We start from the raw sequence: 21,716 nt of genomic DNA, 5'->3' as shown, positions 1-21,716 counted from the left end.
TTGCTGTCTTATGGCAGCCCCGAGCAGGTGAGCATGTGAGGTGTGGCTGATTCCCTTTGAGACTGCACCCGGGGGTGCCTGGGTGGCTCCGTCGGTTAAGCATCTCCAACTTCGGCTCAGGTTATGATCTCATGGTTCGTGAGTTCGAGCCCCGCGTCGGGCTCTGTGCTGATAGCTCCCAGAGCCTAGAGCCTACTTCAGATTTTGTGTGTCCCTCTCTCTCTGTCCCTCCCCCTGCTTACACTCTGTCTCTGTGTCTCAAAAATAAATAAATGTTGAAAAAAAATTTTTTTTGAAGATGCAGCACCCAAATGGAAATACCTGTTAGTGTTTTTTACGTTGCCTAAAGTGATAGTGTTCTATTTATTTTTGTAATTAAAATTTTTTATTTTAGAGGGAGAGTACGCACTAGCAGGGGAGAGGGATGTGTGGCGGTGGGGAGAGAGAGAGACCCACCGAACCATGCAGGCTCCATGCTCATTGCAGAGCCTGATGAGGGGCTCAATCCCACAACCCTGGGATCATGATCTGAGCCTAAACCAAGGGTGGGACGCTTAACCAACTACGCCACCCAGGCGCTCCTCAAGTGATAGTATTTTAAACATAGTTGGCTAAATAAATCATCAAAAGTGATTTCACCTGTTTTTACTTTTTCTTACTGTGGCTGCTAGAAAATTTACAGTTAAGGCATGTGGCCTGTGTTGTATTTCTCTTGGACAGATTGCTCTAGAATCTGTAGTCTAGACTGTGTGATTAGAATTGGTTCTCTCTGGGGAGTAGGCAGAGGCTGGGGAAAGTTGGTTAAGGGAGAATTGTTTAAGCCTGTCTTTGCTATTTGATTTTTTTTTTTAAAACTTAATGAAACTTGATAAAAAATTACCTCATTAACAAAGGCTGTGGCCTCTGTCTTAAAACACATTACTTTGTCACATTGTAAATTACATGGTAAATATTACCATAGTAGAGAGATTTGGAATTGAAAGTAACAATGGTCTACTAGTTTCCTTTATTCCAGTTTGTCATATCAGAAATAAAGTCCTTGCTTTTCCTGCTCTTGTTCAGCTTATTGCAGGAGCGACTGGGACATCACCTTCTAGAAGTAATGCCCACAGAAAGCGGGAGTTGCTCCACTGCTCGCCAAGCAAAACAGAAACGCAAATCTCACAGCCTTTCTATACGAAGAACGAACAGCTCGGAGCAGGAGAGGACGGGTCTGCCAAGAGAAATGTTAGAAGGACAAGTGAGTTGGTTGCTGATCGTGTTTTCAATGTTCCAGAAATAGTCAAATACATACAGGTCTCCAGAGTAGAGAAAAAGAGTGTGTTACCAAAACAGAACCAGCTCCCCTTCCCTCAATAACTGGGAAAAACAGCGGTGATACATAACAGCCTGCACAGAGACACGGGTGGCTAGTGTGACTGAGGAATTTTTAAAATTTTCCTTGATTTGCGTCTGAATTTAAATAACCACACTTGGCTGCTGGCTACCGTATTGGACAGTGCAGGTGAACAGTCTAGGATACGTTTTTTAATTTGATTTACTTATATCTCTAGTGGTGAAAATCCTGCAGTCGCCTTTGTTAGCGTCTTCTGGAGTTCACTCGTCAGGGGTAAATATGTTGTTCTTTGCTCGGCCTTCTGAGTGCCCATCCTCCATTGTGATGTAGATCAAGCAGGTAACTGCATCTCAGGGTGACCCTTTGTGGGGCTGTTCAGAGTCCGCAAGCTGACCTGTCCGGCTGCCGCACCGTGGGGCCCTCGCCTCGGTGGCTTCAGCAGTCCCTGGACGGCACCTGCCTGTTGGCACGGCTTCCCCGCCGGCTGGTGTGAGGTGCGCGGGCCGGTGCCGCGGCAGGGTTGCCAGCAGCTGGCATGGTAGGTGTGGGTGGAGGGATCTGCGAACCATGGGCCAGTTACCCGTGGATTCTATTGGGACGGTGGCCCTGCACTTTGTGGACGAGGTTACGCCTATTTGGGAGCAGTACCAGACAGCGCAAAGGTAGCGTGAACGTGCTGCGGCGGTACTTTTACCTTCTCAGAGCTGTGAACGTGGGGCGTGTAGGAGTGCGGTGCTCGGCCCAGGCACGTGGGGCGCGTAGGAGTGCGGCAGGCCCGCGGGGCCCCGGTTGTGGAGCGTGGCTGAGTCTGCATGTGCCTGGGAGCGAGGCCTCCCACACCCGTGATTATGCTGACGTGATGGAGTGACGTGCACATGAGATCCTTGCTCAGTCACAGTAGCTTTTCTGTCCTCACGTTTCTGAAATGGTCCCCGCAGTTCAGCACCTCTCCGTCGGGGTCCGTGAAGACGAATGGCACCAGTAGGCTGTCCGGGGCACTCCCGTGGCTCCGCCTGCCTGGTGGGAACGTTCTCGTTTCACTGCCCGTTTCGCTTCCTGATTGTAGGGTGAGGCTGTCGCTGCCATCCCGGTTTTGTCTCCAGTGGCAATGACATTCGACGTTAAGACGCGTTTACTACTCAAGTAAATGTGATGTTTCGGTTGTTGAACGGTAAAGATCTTAAGGGACTGTGGGTGTAGGTGAGCAGGACTCGATGCACGTAGATGTGGCCTTGGTGTGGGAGTCAGAACGGCTTCTCACCAAGTGCCCGTGTGAAGGGGACCGGCCACACGAGGGTGCGGGAGGAGCGTGGCACGGAGATGGAAGAGCGGATGCGAAGGCCACGAGGCAAGGTGGACGGCATGGCAAATGCTACTGTCGTGGTTTATTTTACTTTCACTGTTATTTCAAAATCTTATTTTTATTTTTCATATTTTTCATTGGTATTTTAGAAGGGTGTTGAGGGAGGCCATAGTACCCATTCTGCCAAATTTCAGTTTTTTTTTTTTTAATTTTTTTTTAACATTTATTTATTTTTGAGACAGAGAGAGACAGAGCATGAACGGGGGAGGGGCAGAGAGAGAGGGGGAGACACAGAATCGGAAGCAGGCTCCAGGCTCTGGGCCATCAGCCCAGAGCCCGACGCGGGGCTCGAACTCACGGACCGTGAGATCGTGACCTGAGCTGAAGTCGGACGCTTAACCGACCGAGCCACCCAGGCGCCCCCAAATTTGTTTTTAAACATGGCTTCGTATATAGTTTTTATTGGCTTGTCAAATTTACTGGAACATTATGTGATTTCAAAACATATTGCTGAAATGTTTATGTCATTAGAGATCATTTTGCTTAGAATTTCTGTCTTCCTGAGAACTTAATCTGAGAAGTTTAATAAACATCGTGTGTCCTTTTTTTATTTGCAGCTGACTAAACATCAGAAAGTTTGTGCTGCACGGAAACTTGAAAAGTCACTTACATTGGTGGCAATTAAGTACTGAAACATTTTAGAACCATTACGAGTTCCGTTCTGGAAATACTCTGAGTGTGGGGTCACACGAACTAGCACGTCGGGCCGTGCTCTCTGGAGAGGAGAGTAGTGTAGACTGCGTGGGCTCCCCACGACCAGCAGCGTCCAGAAAGTGCGTGTGTGTGAGCATGGGTGGGGCCTGGGATGCCGCCCAGTCCCTTGTACCTCAGACTTCTGCAGAGGCGTTGCTTCTGCTCATGGACTTCCCATGAGGCGTAGAGGAGACTCCAGCTGTGCAGAACACGGGGGCAGGCGTGCAGGCACGCGTGGCGTGGTGCTCCTGGCACTTACCACATGGGTGTTCTCCTTTAACAGACACCGTTTGCTCTTACCGGTCCGATTTCTCATGTTTCCCTCCTCACAGTCTTGTAGGTGTTAGGAGATGTCCAGGATTTTGTCTGAAGCACCGTGGATGGGAGAGCTCTCTAAAAGCTCTTCTGTTAGTAGGTGGCTTATTAAGATTAATTTATAATGTCACACGGTAGAACTTTAAAGACTGTGCATGATGAAACTGCATTTATGGGAACTGTCTTCCTTCTCTACAAATGTGGAGGTTTTTGAATAAGGTAGGCTTGTTTCCTCCCTTGTAAAAGGGAAAATTATGTTATTTTGAGGAAGTGCTTGTTCTTGAATCCTGTATCATGCTGGATAGCCATTTATATCATTTCATCATAGTTTCGTACGTAGAAATGTGGAACTGTGAGTTCTGTAAGCATTTTACGTATAAGAAATAATATATAAAATAAGAATTTAAGAGAAATGAGAATTCGCTTTGGAAAAGAGTTTCTTATTCATTCATTTTAAACAGAATCTTCCTTTTTTTTCTTCAGGATTCTAAGCTGCCTTCCTCGGTTCGCAGTACGCTTTTGGAGCTGTTTGGTCAAATAGAGAGAGAGTTTGAAAACCTTTACATTGAGAACTTGGAATGTGAGTATCTTCTGTCCTAATAAGCTTTTGTAAAATTTTGGGTAGACGGTCACCACTGTATCCATTTTGTGTTCTGTAACACACATAGTGGCTTCGAGTGACCCAGATTGATTACCTTACAAGTCACCGGTGGGAACTTTGGGGGGCCCCTCCCAGCAGACTCAGGTCAAGGCCTTGGCAGGGCTGTGCTTCTGGAGGTGAGGGGGAGGGTCTGTCTTTTGCTTGTTTGAACTGTGGCAGATTTTCAGTTCTGTGCATCGTGAGGACAGAGTCCCGGTGTCTAGAGCCTGCCTCACCCCTTGCCTCAAAGCCCTTCCACCGTCCGTCTTCGAAGCCTTCAGTGGTGAGCATCTCTGAGCCATTCCTAAGGACGTGAGGGAAGGCTGGGTCATTGGGCCAGGCAGGGTGACCTCCCCGTCAGAGGTCCCTCGCTGTAGTCACACCTGCAGGGCCCCTTAGCCATGGGGCTCACGTGCTCACAGGTTACCTTTGGGGTGGGTAGCATTCTGCTGGCCACACTAGCTCATTCAGATGGTGGTTTTATGAAAAACAAATACTTCTTATAACTATCCCTATACAAAGTATACTGTAAATTGAGAAATTATTGATTCATGTTTTCCTTTAAAATATACTATATTTTGAGAATTTCTTAGTATTATCTGTTCGACTTATTTTAAAGGTCAATCAGAAGTATCTATTTATCTATTATTTGTTTATTTTGGAGAGAGAGAGCGTGTGCGCACGAGCTGGGGAGGGGCAGAGAGAATATCCCAAGCAGGCTCTGCACTGTGAACACGTGGGCTGACGTGGGGCTCCAACTCATGAACCGGAAGATCGTGATCTGAGTCGAAACCAACAGGAGTTGGACGTTTAACCTACTGACCACCCAGACGCCCCAAATGAAAATAGTTTTTAAATTAGCTGGGCTTTAGTTTTTATTCTTAGATTAGCTGGGCTTTAGTTTTTATTCTTACATTTTTTTTATAGAAGCAGTGCCGCCTTTGAGCAGTATAGGGGCTTCTGGCTGGCTCCATTGGTTGAGCGTCTGATTTCGACTCAGGTCATGATCTCCCGGTTCTTGGGTTTGAGCCATGTTTTGGGCTCGGTGCTGACAGTGGGGAGCCTGCTTGGGATTCTCTCTCTCTCTCTTTATGCTCCTACCCCACTTGAGCTCTCTCTTTCTCTTTCGGAAATAAACTTAAAAAAAAGATTCTGTGTCTCGCTCACTCTCTTCCTCTGCCCCTCTCCTCTGCTTATTCTCTCTTCTCTGTCTCTTAAATAAAGTATCAGTTGTAATGATCAAAGCATTATTGAGTTTCTGTTGTGATGTAAGGCCTTATTAATATTTTATGAACTCATGTAGTTTGTTCAAGAAAAACTGTAGGATTACAAATGACTACTGCTGGATGTACTTTGAGTTGACACAGTCTCATGCTGCCTGGCTTTGGTGGCGCCCTGCCTCTGTAAGGTCTGCTCAGAGCCTTTGCCCTTACCCTCTCTGTCACCTGACCCGGCCCCTTCGTCTCACCATAGCCTGAGTAGAGGGTACATCGTCCTGGCAGGTGCACAGCCTGGCTTGGGGGGGATGTGTGGCCAGGTTATGGTCCTGCTGCCTCGCTGTAGTGGCTTGTGCCCTCGGCTGAATCCTGTTCCTTGGCCACGTGTCATTCCTCAACATTGTGGCTGGAAGACAGCCCTGGTCCCGCAGACCTGTTCCGGAGGAGAGCATAGGCACAGGTGTCTGCTGATCGCCTTCTTGATGACCGATGACCTTCCTCTTCATTCTTTCCCTGTGGTTCTGAGACTTTTGTGACCCTCCTTCAATTTTTTTCAAACTAATTCTTTTTTTTTAAATTCTTTTTTTAATGTCTATTTATTTTGAGAGAGAATGAACATGAGCGGGGGAGGGGCACAGAGAGAAGGAGACAATTCTTCAGCAGGCTCCAGGCTCTGAGCTGCCAGCACAGAGCCTGACGCAGGGCTCAAACCCACGAACCGCGACATCGTGACCCGAGCCAAAGTCGGACGCTTAACCAGCTGACCCACCCAAGCGCCCCAGATTTTTAATCTTTGTTACATAGAATCCTTACTTGGCGCTCTGTGGCCCCACGCAGCCATAGTTATGTTTTGTTGTATGCTTTTCCTCCCAATTTCAGTGTTCTCGGCTAGACTGTAAACATTTCACTGAATTTTGGATAGTATCAGGAACATGTTTTTAAGTGTATAGAATAAAGGACAAAGGAGATGGCCTACCTTGAGGTCCAGGAGCCCTGCCTGCGAGCCCTGGGGGCGCAGTCTTCCCAGTGTAGGGAGAGCAGTGGTTCTCAGTGTGTGAGAGGTGTCGCAAGTATTTTGAGAAGTCTGCGAACCTAATATTAGGGTATTATTCATGTCTGTGTTTAGATAATACTTACACATAATATTTTTACACCCTCAAGTTTTGGAAGCGGTGAATATGTTTCAACGTAAAAGTTCACGTCTTACCTTTTTGAAAAAACCTTTTTATTCCCAGTGCGTAGGGAGATTGAGACTCTTAATGAACGTTTAGCTGCCGAAGGACAAGCGATCGATGGGGCGGAACTGAGTAAGGGCCAGCTCAAAACAAAAGGTAAGGGTGAGCGCTCCCGACAGGACTGCTGACACGTGACATGTGGGGGAGATTTGGGATTTCATGAAGGACGTGGGTTTGTTTGCTTGCTGCGGTCAGCAGTGCTTGGGGCCCGTAGTCAGGTGTGGGTGGGGGCGGGTGAGGCGGAGAGGGGTGCCAGGAAGCTTGGCGTCTTGTTCCAGCTGTGCTGTCACCTCCATGCCAGCGTGGACAGATGGACCCTCGGGTTTCACTGTCTTCCGTTGGCAGTGAGAGGTGGGGTTTGCTGTCCAGTCTGTCCCAGCTCTGAAACTCTGCGGCCCTGACTGTCGATTCTCTGTCTCTGCAGCCAGCCACAGCACCAGCCAGCTTTCTCAGAAGCTGAAGACCACTTACAAGGCCTCCACCAGCAAGGTACGCAAGGCGCTGGCTCTCGGGCCGCTCATGTGGTATTTGAGGTGTGCGGACGTGTACCTGAAGTTGCATATTTTCCAATTATAAACGTGTAACAGAGAAAGAGGAACTTCTGCTGTTTAGAAAACTTTGATTTTTAAAGGGAATATCCTAGATCTGTGAGATGGCCACAGCATATGGACACCTGGACACTCCCTTGCCCTGGTTCCTGTGAGAGTAAAAGATACCCATTAGTAGCTACAGTGTCTTTTTGGAGGGAAAATACATTTTGTATCGTTATTTGGCTTGATACAGAGGCTCTGAATTTGGAGAAAGGTAATGGAGTAATGCAGTGCACCACAGGCACGTTTTCCGCCACCCACTGTTTTTCTCTCATTTTCTGAGCATTATCCAGATGTGAAGGTCTTGTCTCCAGGGCAAATAGGGCCGTATGTGGTATTTTACTTCTTTAAAAATAATCTTGTTCTGACCTTCTTAAAGTGGCAAGGATTTAATTATTTGGGAATAAGTTTGTCTGTGAGGGAGTACTGCTGTGAAGTAATATTTTGAAGTAATTCTATGTGCGTTTTTACTGTGAAGCATTTTGAATATACAGAAGATAAATTAGTTACCCAGCCTTAATGAATGTACATTCCTTTTGCTAAACCTGAGGGAAAAGTTGAAATTTGTGGTGAGTCTGCTGTGATGGCATAGTTACTGTCAACTCTGTTTTTCCAGTTCGTCCCTTTGAGCTTCAAGTTATGTAGCATGACATCCCCAGCGAGATTAACTACAAGTAATAAAGCAGATCCAGTCTTGCTGCTGTTTCTGCTTATTGGAAAACTTTGTTATTTAAAAAATACAAACATTGATTACATTTTCTTGTGTTTCCTTTGATAACTCCAGAGTATAAGTGCTTAGTTAAAAAAATTTTGTTGTTATGTATTATCTAGCTTATTAGTTTCTAAGTTTTTAATAAATTAACATCAGAGTTTTCTTTGAAATGTATTGTGAGACTATGTTCTTGCTCGTCTTCTTGTTATATTATCTTAAATTATATTGTTTATTCTTGTGGACACAGCTTATGTGTACAATGTATATGGTCTTAGAATTCAGAAACTTTCTGACCATTTCTGAAGTAGAAGATGAACAGATTGTATAAAGTTGTCCCTTACTAGGAATAGTAAAATACAAGATTTGGACAAAGGGAAGGTTATATATAATAATACTCTGCTTAAAAAAAAAAAAACGTATTAGATATAAAGTGCCCTTTGTTTTAGATACTAGAAACTTATCTCAGTGTATAAGAAACATATTAATGATCTTTATTGTGCACATTGAAGAATAATAACGTAAGATGTTACCTGAAGGTTGAAGAATGAATCTGATCCCAGAATACATTCTGATCCGTGCCGTAGTGTGTATTCTTGGCAGTAACACTGAGTGTGTGTGCAGCAAGGAGGCCTCGTTACTTGCCTCCTGACTCAGCCCTGAAAGGCAAGTAGTGTGTACGTGGTGGGATGGTGGGAAACGCACGTGCGTTCAGCAACCAAGAGGTCTTCCCTTCCTGGGTGGCTGAGGACAGGTCGCTGGTGTCTGTCGGGAGGGATGCCGGACCGTCTAACGTTAGAGAAACTTGTGAAAATGTTCACACGTGTTTTTACAAAGATAAATAGCTCGCATTGTGAAAAAAGCCCTTTCTGGTCTTGTTGGAGTAGTTTAGATTGTATGCTAATGAGAACGATAATTAGGGTGACAGGTGTAAGCATCACTTTGTCATTTTGTTGTGCTTCTCTGTCATGAACACTGAGTAATTCAGTCTTTTGTGGGGCCTCTTCGCAGTAGTGAAGGGGTCAGCATTTTTAAAAACAAAGAGTTAATAGGTATTCAGAGTGTAGTGGGCATTTGGAAACAACACGTGACGTGATTTGTTACGGTGTCGATGAGCTGCATGTGCTCTGCTTCCAGAATTCCGCCAGAAATGCGGTTGCCATGAGTATTGAGCAGTGACCTTGTGTGGTTCCTGTCCGAGCGGGGTGGGTGAGGGAGGAGTGTGGTTCCACTAGTTCATTTCTCCTCACAGTGACGTCTGTGTCACACACAGCAGGAGGCTTGGAAACTGAACCGTACTGCCACTTCCTGTGGGGCAAGCTGTGCACGTTCCTAACCGCTGCGTTCTTGAACATCCGAATGGCACCTTGCGCCAGCAAAAGCCCTTTTCTGTGTTGGGAGGGACTGTTCTGCTAGTGTGGGTGGGGGAGGGGCTTTCAGAAGGAAAAAGAAGACGAGGAGTTTGCGTTTGTGCAAGTCCTTTGGTAAAATGCAGACCGAGTCAGATGGAGCCTGTCGGTATTACTGCCGGAAGAGTCCGTCTTCATAAACATTTCTAGTCGCTCTCTGCAGCGGAGGATGGTTTGAACGTTCATACCCGAATTGATGGAACAGTGGACTGTGTTGTAATGTGTTTATACTAAATAAGAATGAACTTTGATTCATTTTCAGGGCTTCGCCAAATCCGTGTTCCAAATAGCTGTTTAACACCACTGATTTTTCTTTTTCGTTTGATTTTACAGTGTCATTATTCTGATTAATCTCCATTATTCTGATTTGCTTAAAAGCTGAAAAGCCATTCCTTTTCTCTGAGAACAGTTTAAAAAGCAAACTCTGAAGAGTTGTTTGTGTTTAGTTTCTTGCTCACGCACTTTCTATTTTTCCTTGTAAGAGAAAGTGAGACTTGTTTGCCGTGTGTATCGTACGAGACGATGCCTCACCTCGTGTGCACCTTTGTGGTTCTCCTGTCTGTTCCCGTCAGACTGTGAGCTGCCCGAGGCCAGGGCCTGCTGTCGCTCTGTGTGTGTCTCCTGGCGCAGCGCCGGCACCGAGCACGCGCGCAATAAACACTGTTGGACAAACCTCATCTGTTAGAAGTGTCGTCTTTGGATTCCTCCCCACCTTGGGCTCTTTTCCTCCTGATAATACGTGGTTGGTGTAAATGACCAAAAATGGGAAAAAAGGAAAGTTCCCCAGTAATAAAAGGTAGTGTTAAGGGTGTGGGTATACTTTCCTGGCTTCTTCATGTCCTGGTAGCTTTTTTTTTTTTTTAAAGAATTTGGAAATTTTGTCTGCTGGTTTGGATTTGTGGAAGACACTCGCAGTGTATAAATAGGCCCCTCTTCTTCGTCACGGGAGGACACACGTGGTTTGTGGGGGGTCGGGGGTCTTCTGAGGCCTTAGGACGGCCTTCGTTGTTGCTTTGTGACACCCAGCTGGAGGGATGCTGCTGTTTGTGCTTTTGTTGTGTGCCCTTAATGCTTTAAATATCCTGTTCAGGGGTGTATGACGTTCAACACATCTTTTTCCGTTTTACCTTTTTTAACTTAAAAACATTCGGTCAGTAAATCGTCTACAATGCTCCTTCCCGTCACGGTTTTAGATCGTCTCCAGCTTCAAGACCACCACGTCGAGGGCCGTGTGCCAGCTCGTGAAGGAGTACATTGGCCACAGGGATGGCATCTGGGACGTCAGTGTGGCGAGGACACAGCCCGTGGTGCTGGGCACCGCGTCTGCCGGTAAGTCCACAGCCAGTCGCTCTGCTTGTCGGGCGTGACAGCCGGTGCAGATGACTCCCTGCGGGGTGGGTGGCAGAGTTGGCCCTGGAAGCTGGTGGGAGGCCGAAGAGTCCTTGAAACCAAAGCACTTGGCCTTGTTGTGCTCCGTCAGGCCTTGCTGCTGTCGGCAGGTGTGACGTCAGGTGTCCGGGTGAGCAGGTGCTGGCTCCGTGATTGCGCTACCTGTGTTTACGGCAGCATAAGGTAGAATGTCTTTTGAACAGGCGAGGTACTTTCTTGTTACAGTCGAGCGTGTGTCTGCTTGAGTTGTGAGGTACGGCCCAGGGAAGGGCTGTGCGGTCTCTGAAGGGGGCTAGCTGTTCTAGGATTTAGGTGGAGGCATGGGTGCTGGCAGCCCTTTTAGCCTGTGGGACTCCTGGGGCAGGTGTTAGAGACCCTTTTTTCTCATTAAAGAAAAGATAGGTTTTGAAAGCTGTCCAAGGTGCGTAACCTAATAATACCCTTTCCGACCAAAATTAGTGAGGTTAAAAATGGTGCTCACTTATTGAAAATGATTTTTCCAGGTACTTAGTAGATTGTGCTTTTTGTTTTCTTCTTTAAGTTAGTTTTGAGAGCGAGAGAGAGTGGGGAGAGGGACGACGACAGAGAGGGAGAAAGGATCTGAAGCAGGCTGTGTGCTGATAGCAGAGAGCCTGATGCCGGCCTTGAAATCATGAACCTTAGATCATGACCTGAGCCGAAGTCGGACACTCAACTGACTGAGCCACCCAGGTGCCCCACTAGATTCTGCTTTGTTTTGTTTTTGAAAAAGTTTATTTATTTATTTAGAGAGAGTGAGTGAGAGGCAGAGAGAGAAGGAGAGAGAATCCCAAGCAGGCTCCATGCTGTCAACACAGAGCCTGATATGGGGCTTGATCCCACAGACTGTGAGATCATGACCTGAGCCGAGATCAAGAATCAGAAGATTAATTGAGCCACCCGGGTGCCCCTGATCTGCTTTTTAATAGAAGTAGAAAATTTTACAGCAGATAGAACCATGAATGAAGAAAGTCGACTTGTTTAAAATTATGTTCACTTGTGAGCACTCCCCAGTGTTGTAGAAATTCCCTTACAGTTAAAAAGAAAGAATGAAAGGGTCTGTTTCTGGTATCTCTAAGATCTCGTTTGGATAATTGACATTTATTTTTCAGATTTTCTATTATGTAAGAGGAAAGGCCCAAACACATACGTATGATCTCAAATAATCTGTAACTGGAGTTTTGCATTTATTTACTGTGTGATGATCTGGAAAGTGTTAATTCAACAAAGCAGTGAAGCTGTGATGGGTTAGAAGGACCCTGGCGAGGTGCAGTCAGTGTGACCATGTGCCGTGAGTCCCAAGTCCCTGGGTGTCTGTTTGCCACCCCCTTGACCCGGGCCAGGTCACGCACTTCTCCTGTCTGGGAAACGCGGTTTCTGATCTAGAGGCGGAAGAGACGCTAGTGGCAACGTGACTTCTCACTTCCGTTTGAAGACCGTAGAGTTGGTGGTGGGTCAGTCACTCCTGTTCTTTGGCTCTTGCAGATCACACGGCCCTGCTGTGGAGCATAGAGACCGGGCGGTGCCTCGTCAAGTACTCAGGCCACGTGGGGTCAGGTGAGTGCTCCGGGGCGGGCTGTGCCTTGTGCCGGGAGGGCACTGAGCTGGCCGCCCGCCGGTCGGGCCCTCGCGACGGGCGCGCCGCCTCTGGCGGGGAGCCTCAGGGAGGGACCGCTCTGCTGCCCCGCACGCCGAGCAGCACCTGTCTGCGCGTCATTTACGGGCGCCTAGAAAGCCACCCGTCGACAGCTTTGGAACTGAAGTGTGGACATCGTCTGCGATCGTGTACTCGTTTTAGAGGTTCTCTTTCGGCGTGAGCTCTGCACGTGTCGGGGCCCAGGGAGGGATGCTGTGTATCCCGGGCTTCCTGCCGCCCCTCCTGTCGCCGCCGGTACGGCCGCTCGTCCCCTCCTGTGAGCCGCCCCTGCATGCTCCCTTGTGTCCTACCGCGTCTCTCTCACTTCCCTCCGGGCGCCTGCTGTGCTTCCCTCCTCCTGGCACGCCCTCCACTCCGGTGCCTGTCGGCTGCTTCCTCGTTCACTCTCCCCTGCCCAGCCGCCGCCGCACCCCTGCCCTTCGTAGACGGCCCGGGTGTGCCTGCCCTCCGCTTCTTGGGCTTGGGTGCCAGCCCTTCCCTGGGTGGGGGACGCATCTTGTCCTGTCTGGGCTGTGACCCACACTTTCCCCTTTTTTGGGGTTTCGTTCCCACGGGGTCCCTCAGCATGTGTCTTCAGTCCGCTGCGGGATGGTGCCCAGGCGGGGGAGGCAGTGCTCACGGCGCAGGGAGGCACTGTGGCTTGTTTCCTCCGCAGGTTTATTCCTTGAAAGCGTTTATAAAACGAAACACGTGCACATCATCGGAAAATTCAGAGGGTATTAGCCAGCCCGTGTAGACAGTTACAGCACTTTGCTCCCTGCCCTCTACTCCATTTCACTTCCCTGAAGGGAACCAGTGTCGACAGCTTTACGTATTCTGCTCTTTTCTTGCATTTTTCAAGTACTCTCTACCCCATTGTGGGGCTCAAACTCACAACCCTGAGATCAGGAGTCACACGTTCCTCCAGCAGAGCCAGCCGGGCACGCCCTTCTTCCGTTTTTCGAAATAGCCTCTTTTATTATTTCTGAGTGTTGGAGTTTTAGACAAGTGCTTCCTCCTGCTGGAAGGAGGGCTGTCTCCCTTGCCTCGGATGAGGTCCTCCAGTCTTGTCCTCACCAAGTGGCGACAGCACAATTCTCGTTACTCATGGCTATGTGTGTATTGTTCACAGCTGCTCGTAACGTGCCTTGTTTTTTCTTCCGCCTGGTTTCTGCATCCATCCCTGACTCATCCCTGTGCTCCTGTGTGACGTGCCTTTCCGGTGGCCATACTCGGTGCGGCATCTCTGTTCCTTTGTTGTCCCTTCCCTGGAGCTTCCCCTCTCGCTGGACGGCCTGGACGCCCAGCTCTTCACCGGCCACCCTGCGCACCTCTCTCCCGTGTCCTCTTGCCCCAGCACGTGGGGTGCACACCGCCCTGGGCGTCAGGAGGCTGGGTGACGGGAGGTGGAGCGCTGATGTCTGGCCTTCCCTTCTGGGGTGCTGTCCTCACAGACACCGTGTCTGCCTTGCTCGTGTCCTGGCTTTGGTCTTTCCACTAGGTGGTGTTGCGATGACGTGGCCAAGGTCCCCTTAACCTGAAGGGAGTGGTTCTCCCCGCCTGGGATTTCTATGGGCATAGCTCACTGCAGGTGGTTTGCCGTGTGTGTTCTGCCTCGTTCTGGCATCACCTGAACAGAGGACCCTCCTGTGCCTCGTCCCCTCTGCCTCCAGAGTCACGTGCTGGGCTTCGTGGCTGCCCCTGCCCGACCCCCAAGTAGAGCCCTCTTGTGCGGGGGATGGTGCTTCTTCCTGTTGTTCTTTTATGTTTATGGTAAAGTTAGGCACACAAACCATTTAAAGATCGGGTGCCTCTGAAGCTTGCTGTGAAGAACATTGGTCTCTGGTGGCCTCTCCCTTTCTGCTCCCGGTGTGGCCTCTGGGAATTGAGTTAGCCTCGTGTTGGGGGTGCTGCGCATCTTTGGAGAAGGTGCTGGCGGGGCTCACCTTCCTGTTCTGTCTCAGCCACGGTCAGCAGACCCTCTGCCGGGGGACGGGGCTCAGTTTTGCTGCAGCCCGCCCCCTGCCGGGCGGCACCTGTGCGCACGTGCAGGCCCGTCCCCATTCAGTGGCGCCGTCCCTTCGGTGAGCTGGCGCACGGTGTGCATGTTGCAGCTGTGACAGTCTTCGTGAAGCGCCTGCTGTGTGCCGGGTTCCCGGCCGAGTGCTCCGCACGTGCTCTTTCATGAAGCATGTGTCACGGCCGTGAGGCACCTGTGGCACTGGTGGCGCGTTGAGGTTTGCAGGGACGTCGAGGTGAGAGGTGGCCACGGAGCTTGCCACTTGCTCCTGGCCCTAGGGGCGTCCTGCCGTGTGTGCATGCGTGTGCGTGCATGTGCACAGGGTCGTGACAGCTTGCTGCCGGTGCTGAGGAGGCTGTGGTATCTACCTGCTCCTCCCACACTTACCCGCAGTCTACACTCGCTGGACTTTTCATTTCTTCAGGAAAAGAGAATTCCCAGTGGTGTAGCTGGCGGAATCTTTCTGAAAGAACTTGCTTCATTTTCTGGAACTTTCTGTGCACTCTGTCCTGTCGTGTGTTTGCTGTGTGGGTGTGAGTGCTGGCTCCCTCGCAGGGTGGTCCCAGCAGCCAGGCTCCGGCCTCTGCACACTCTGGCTCCTTCTTCTGTGCACCCCACTCCTGCTCCTTCTTCCTGCGAAGCACCTCGGTCCTCCCACAGCTGGAGGAGGGGACCGTCCGTGTGGATCCTGACTCTCCCCGAGCTGGCGAGGCCTGCCGCCTCTGCTCCCGGGGTCTCCTGGAACGGGACGGGAGGGAGGGTGGGGAGTAAACAGTGTCCCTGCTGTGGTCTGTCCCCATGTGTTGTCATAAGTATGGTTTCTCTTTCATCCTGATTCATTTTTCACTCGAGAGGACTTCCTTGTCTACAGAAAGAAGTAGATTATTAGTGTTGTTTTTCTGTATGTCTTATACGTCAGTAATTCGATCATTCATGTTCAGTGAGTTTTTCATGCATCTCTGCATTTATTCTTAGGTTAATTGGGTGGGAGGATCTAATATTGAAATTAAGTTTTTTTAATTCTTAAAGTTACCTTGTAATGCACGTTGTCATGAGAAACGTTGATGATATGTCGTTATTTTATACCTGTTTTGTAATGTTTTTGTTTTGCAGTAAATTCTATCAAGTTTCATCCATCAGAGCAGTTGGCTCTTACCGGTATGTTGATCTTTTTCTTCTTTATTGAAGAAGGTTATAGATAATTTAAAAATAGCCATAGTCGTTCCTTTCTCGTTGGTCCCTTCCGTAAAAGTCAGGTCATCATTTTGTGAAATACTTGAGGAATGGAGGAAGGAGGACACATCAAGTGGCACTTGTTTCACCTGTAGTGTATTGTCAGGTGAGCTTGGCTGTCCCGGGAGACTGCACGTGACCCACCCTGAGCTGGTTTTTGTGAAGCCCTTGGTGGTTGCCCACTTTTCGCTCGCACCACAGAGGGAACTTGGTTTTCTGAACACCTGTCATTACTGCGAGTTCCTAATCCTGCGTGCATCTGTAACAGAGGAGGGCAGAAACAGTAGCCCAGGTCACGGCAGTCTGCGGGACCAACGTTTTTCCTCCTTTCTGGGCGCTCCTCAGTGGTGGCCGCGTGGTTTTGCCGTGATTTTATGTAGTAGTTTGTACAACAGCTTCATTGTTGAACTGAGGGGTCTTCCAGTAAAATTGTCTGAAGACTCCTGTGACTTTGGGGGACACTGACAGTAATCTCGAGGGGTAAATGTTTAGAGAGAGTGGAGGTCAGCAAGCTTTTTTTGTAAATTATCGTAACTAAATGTTCCGTCTTTGACAGCCACGTGGTCCATGTCACAACCACTCAGCTGTGTTAGTGTGAAAGCAGGAGAGGTAGTGCACGGGTGAGTGGCTGTGGCTGTGGCCCGTGGGCCAGATTCTGCTGACCCTGGGGTAGAGGGTGAGAGTGGGGCCACTCAGGTGCTTTTCCATGTGAGCAGAATATGGTGGGTCTGAACAGGCCTTGACCACAGCTAGTTGATGCCCAGGTAAACACGTGGGGAATAAAGTAGGTGAGAATTTTCCACTTCATGAAATCGGTGAGTGATTGTGAGGAGGGAGGGTGGGGGGGAACAGTGATGGCCAGAGTTGGGGCGAGGGGGGAGGGTGGGGGAGACCGGTGATGGCCAGAGTTGGGGTGAGGAGGCAGGGGAGAGGCATGCTCGATGGAGGTTTGCACGCGGGGCAGGAGAGCTAGCAGGGCAGGCAGTGAGCTCGTCTGACAACTTGAGAAATGTGCCACTGTCCACACGTGGCCACTTTGGGGAACCTCTTAGCCACAGAGGGAAGCGAGGTTCAGACAGTACCTTGTGAGGGCAGCTGGAGATGCCCGCCCTGCACGTCTGTGTGCCCTTCCCCGGCCCTTCTCTCTGTCCCATGTGCACAGCACCTGGCACACCTGGCCGGTGGCAGTAAGGCCCCAGACCCGCGGGGCCCAGCAGGCTGTGAGCCCGCTGATGTCGGGCGCAGGGGAGGACGTATTTGTGTGGGGCTCCACTTTTCTGAGGTACTGTTCGGTGTACTTAGCTTCGATAGATGGACAGGATAACCTGTACTTGTGAGTGTTGCCTGAACCTTCACAGCTTTTCACCGTAAAATGAAAGGAGGGGGTATTTTTAACCACCATCTTAATTGTGTGCATTTAGCCTGTTGTCAGCAGCGTCACGCAGTCTCAGAAGCGGCTCTCGATCATTGAGTTACAGAAGTCTGAGGACGCTTGGCCAGAACCTAGCAGAAAGCATCTTATACCTGGTGTGCACTGTGGGTAATTGTGCCCTGATTTCTGTCCTCAGCTTCTGGAGATCAGACCGCCCACATTTGGAGATACGCCGTCCAGCTGCCAACGCCCCAGCCTGTTGCTGACACCACTGTAAGCAGCACCTTTACTTACCATGAAAGCGCCACTTGGGGTATGTTGTAGGGTTCTGGACACTTGCAAAGTTTAGGCCAAATTTATATGGTCTCTTAAGAAAAAAATTTTTTTAAAATGTTTGTTTATTTTTGATAGAGGGAGAGTGCGAGGTGGGGAGGGCAGAGAGAGAGAGGGAGACACAGAATCTGAAGCAGGCTCCAGGCTCCGAGCTGTCAGCACAGAGCCTGGTGTGGGGCTGGAACCCATAGACTGCGAAATCATGACCTGAGCCGAAGTTAGATGCTCAACCGACTGAGCTACCCCGGCACCCCCAAATTTATATGGTCTTACAGACTGGATGTTTGTGACCCCCCTTTAGAGTTTGAAGCCCTAACTGCCCCCCAGTGTGGCTGTATTTGGAAGTGAGGTACTGAGGCTGGGGTTCTGTTGGCATAGCATTAGTGTCCTTCCTCAGACACCAGTGAGCTTGCATGTGTTTCCCTTCCCTGCTGTACCTGGGAGCTGCCATGTGAGGATGTAATGACAAGCTGGGAAGGCTTGCACCAGAAACCGAATAGGCCGCACCTTGATCCTGGCTGCCCGGTCTTGGTGTTTTGTTCTGGAAGCCTGAACAGAGGACAGTGTCGAAAGTGAAGTTCCCTGTTTATATATGTGTGCATGTATGTTCTCGCCCCCCTTTCCACAGCTAGTAAACGTTGGCCATCAGTATTTAAAAACTATACAATTAGGTCACGTTTCTTAACGTTTTATATGTTTTAGACCACGAGTCTGTCTTTCACGTAAGCTGAACTGGGGACGCCTTGGTGGCTCAGTCGGTTGAGTGTCAGGGTCTTGGTTTCGGCTCAGGTCATGATCTCACAGGTAGTGAATTGAAGCCCCACGTCAGGCTCTGTGCTGGCAGTGCGGAGCCTGCTTGGGAGTCTCTCTCTTCCCCTCCCTCTCTGCCCCTCCCCTGCTCTGTCTCTCTCTCTCTCAAAACTAAATGAATTAAATAAACAAACGTAAGGTAAACTGTGTAAGTCAGTGTGTGTGACGGCATCTTCAAGGAGGTAAAGGTAGGTGGTTGACAACAGGTTGCATATTGAGAAGAAGGATGGGTGGATTTAGACCATAAAGCCTTCAGTTAGCTTTTTTCCGCTCGGATGTAGTTGTTCCCTTCAGCCCAACACTGTTTCTGGTCACACAGAGGCCTCGGGTAGCCTTCTCCTTGCTTCCGTTGCAGGAGAGCCGAGGGGTCACTCAGCCTGGCCCTGTGCTCTCACGTGGGCGGACACGGCGCCGGGTAGCGCGGAGCTGGGGATGCACTGTGGCCGGAGTCGCCAGGAGGACGCCACTTGCCCTCTGGCCATGCTGTTTCCGCCTTGGAGTGTTGTGTTACTTGTTTCTTTCTTTGAAACGTTGTAAACATTGTTCTCTTTGGAGATGGATTAAGTAATTACAGTGATGAGTAGGAATTGTCTTCAGTGGGGAGATCTAAAACAGTTCGTTTTTATTTTTATTTTTTATTTATTTTTTGAATGATTATTTTTATTTTTTAATATTAAATTTATTGTCAAATTGGTTTCCATACAACACTCAGTGCTCATCCCAACAGGTGTCCTCATCAGTGCCCATCACCCACTTTCCCCTCTCTCTCACCCCCCATCAACCCTCAGTTTATTCTCAGATGTTTTATTTAAGAGTCTCTTATGGTTTGCCTCCTTCCCTCTCTGTAACTCCCCCACCGTGGTCTTCTGTTAAGTTTCTCAGGATCCACATTAGAGTGAAAACATATGGTATCTGTCTTTGTGTGACTTATTTCACTTAGCATAACACTCTCCAGTTCCATCCACGTTGCTACAGATGGCCAGATTTCATTCTTTCTCATTGCCAAGTAGTATTCCATTGTATATATAAACCACATCTTCTTTATCCATTCATCAGTTGATGGACATTTAGGCTCTTTCCATAATTTGGCTATTGTTGAAAGTGCTGCTGTAAACATTAGGGTGCAAGTGCCCCTGTGCATCAGCACTCCTGTATCCCTTGGGTAAATTCCTAGCACATTTTTATATCTATCTATCTATCTATCTATCTATCTATCTCTCTCTCTCTCTCTCTCTCTCTCTATCTATCTATTATTTAAAACAGTTGACAATTTTATTTTCACATCTCACAATACAAATGAAAATTGCTTTTTTTTTTTGTCCTGCTACTCCCTTGGAAAAACTATTCTCTGTTTGATAGGAAGGAGGAGCAAGTCTTCCTTGTCATGCTGTTAGAAAACACCCAGAGTCACAGCACCATGATCTCCTGGTGAAGTAGAACAAGTAATATAAAATGGATATAAGGAGGTTTCTGTCTCTCCTTACCTGTCTGGTCAGGTCATTCCTGGCCGAGTGGGCATCATCGTGGGACGGGCGGGGGAGGTCTCATCTTTGGGGGCCCCAGGCGTCATTGGCATGTAGCCTCCCATAGGCAGCCTCATTCCAGGAGCGGGTCCCACTGGCATCATCCCAGGAGGAGGAGGGCCCCCCATATGGGGTGCTGGCGTCATACCAGGGCAAAGAAGACCCGGGAGATGAGGGGGAGGTGGGATCATTGCTCCTGCAGGCAGAGGACAGAGAGTGGAGCAGGAGGAACCTTTTCTTGCTGAAGTGCAGCAGTTGCTCTGTCCATCAGGCTCTGGGCTCGCTCTTGCATCCATTTCTGATAGTGGATCTTTCACATTCTCTTTGTGTTTCCTACTACCGCAGTGTGTCTTTCTCGCAGACGGAGAGTCATGGGTGAGGTATGTGTCGCAGGAGTCACAATAAAACTTAGGCATGTTGCTCTGCAGACCATTGGCCACTCTGTTGTACGTTTTTATTTTTAATTAAAATTTTTGTTTTAAATTTTAGAGTGTGAGAGTGCAAGCAGGGTAGGGGCAGAGAGAGGGAGAGAAATCTCAGGCAGGCTGCACGCTCAGTGAGGAACTCGACATGGGGCTCAATTCCACAACCCTGGGATCACGACCTGAGCTGACATCAGTTAGGCATTTAACCACCTGAGCCACCCAGGCGCCCTCTGAACAGTTATTTTTAATGGAGTGTTTTGCCTTTTATTTTAACATGTGTTTTTTTCCCTCGTGGAATAACCAGACTGTTATTTAACGTGGCCATTGGCTCAAGAAATAGTGCTGACAGATGATAAGGCAGAGGGGCCAGGGAGAGAAGGGTTCAGCAAATGTGTTAACGTTGTATGGATTTGTTTTCAAAGGAAATAAGAAAAATTCTAGTTTTGGCAGAGGGAAAAAATCACATATAGTACTTACATTATAAAAACGTAATATATTATTTACGACGTTAAATTGACCCTGTTTTCTTCTTTGTGATTTTGCTTGTGTTGGGTGCAGGGACTGTGTGTGATTGATAGTTGCCACGTCAGGCTTTTGGGGTGACTTGGGGCAGCCCGTGTCAGTCAGTGACGGAGCCTCGGAGGGTCCCACGCGGCCTGCCCTGGAGATGGCACTTGTCAGAAGCTCTCGCCGCCTGGGCTTGCCTCGGGTTGACTTAGCAGCTCGCCTGCATTTTAGAAGAAACTCTATTCTGTTAAGATCCTTGTTCATTTTCGGGGCGCCCGGGTGGCTCAGTCAGTTGAGCGTCCGACGTGGGCTCAGGTTACGATCTTGCGGTTTGTGAGTACGAGCCCCGCATTGGGCTCTGTGCTGACAGCTCGGAGCGTGGAGCCTGCTTCGGATTCTGTGTCTCCCTTTCCGTCTGCATCTCCCCCTTTTATGTTCTGTCTCTCTGTCTCTCTAAAATAATTAAAACATTAAAAAAAAAAAAAGATGGTGGGGCTCCCAGGTGGTTCAGTTGGTTGAGCGTCCGACTTCGGCTCAGGTCATGATCTTGCGGTTTGTGAGTACAAGCCCCACGCTGGGCTCTGTGCTGACAGCTCAGGGCCTGGAGCCTGCTTCGGATTCTGTGTCTCCCCCTCTCTCTGTGACTCCCCTGCTCACGCTTTGTCTCTGTCTCTCAATAATAAACATTTAAAAAAAATTTTAAAAAAAGATCTTGTTCGTTTTCATCAGTACAGCTTTTTAAAATTTAGCTTGGACCAGAGAGTTTTAGTTGGCATCTACCAAGAAATATTTGATAAAGAAGTGTTTGGGTGGTGAGTGGAGACACTTTCAGATGGCCTGTCAAGTCACTGTGGGACCCCAGCTGTGTGATGTCGAGCAACTGCTTTAATTCACTGGGTGGCTTCACTTTCCCTGTTGAAACAGGAAGATCGAATCAGGTTAC

At 48.8% G+C, this 21,716-nt stretch overlaps 1 protein-coding gene and 1 pseudogene across 5 annotated transcripts in view; one reads left to right on the top strand and one right to left on the bottom strand.

The window, feature by feature from the left end:
- The window catches only part of WDR37 (WD repeat domain 37), a 63,485-nt gene that overhangs the window by 14,280 nt on the left and 27,489 nt on the right, over positions 1 to 21,716 (top strand). For all 5 annotated transcript variants that reach the window (XM_019460912.2, XM_019460911.2, XM_019460913.2 and 2 more), the window contains exons 2-9: positions 1,063 to 1,240; positions 4,191 to 4,287; positions 6,800 to 6,895; positions 7,224 to 7,288; positions 10,701 to 10,836; positions 12,400 to 12,471; positions 15,684 to 15,728; positions 17,372 to 17,448. In XM_019460912.2, the coding sequence (XP_019316457.2) occupies positions 1,063 to 1,240; positions 4,191 to 4,287; positions 6,800 to 6,895; positions 7,224 to 7,288; positions 10,701 to 10,836; positions 12,400 to 12,471; positions 15,684 to 15,728; positions 17,372 to 17,448 (766 nt within the window). The remainder of the gene's footprint in view (positions 1 to 1,062; positions 1,241 to 4,190; positions 4,288 to 6,799; positions 6,896 to 7,223; positions 7,289 to 10,700; positions 10,837 to 12,399; positions 12,472 to 15,683; positions 15,729 to 17,371; positions 17,449 to 21,716) is intronic.
- On the bottom strand, positions 19,799 to 20,460 carry LOC109273810 (U1 small nuclear ribonucleoprotein C-like; annotated as a pseudogene).

Source organism: Panthera pardus, unplaced genomic scaffold (genome assembly GCF_024362965.1).
Source record: "Panthera pardus isolate Hobbes unplaced genomic scaffold, ASM2436296v1 HiC_scaffold_6, whole genome shotgun sequence".
Classification (NCBI taxonomy): domain Eukaryota; kingdom Metazoa; phylum Chordata; class Mammalia; order Carnivora; family Felidae; genus Panthera; species Panthera pardus.
This window is presented reverse-complemented; position numbering and strand designations above follow the sequence as displayed.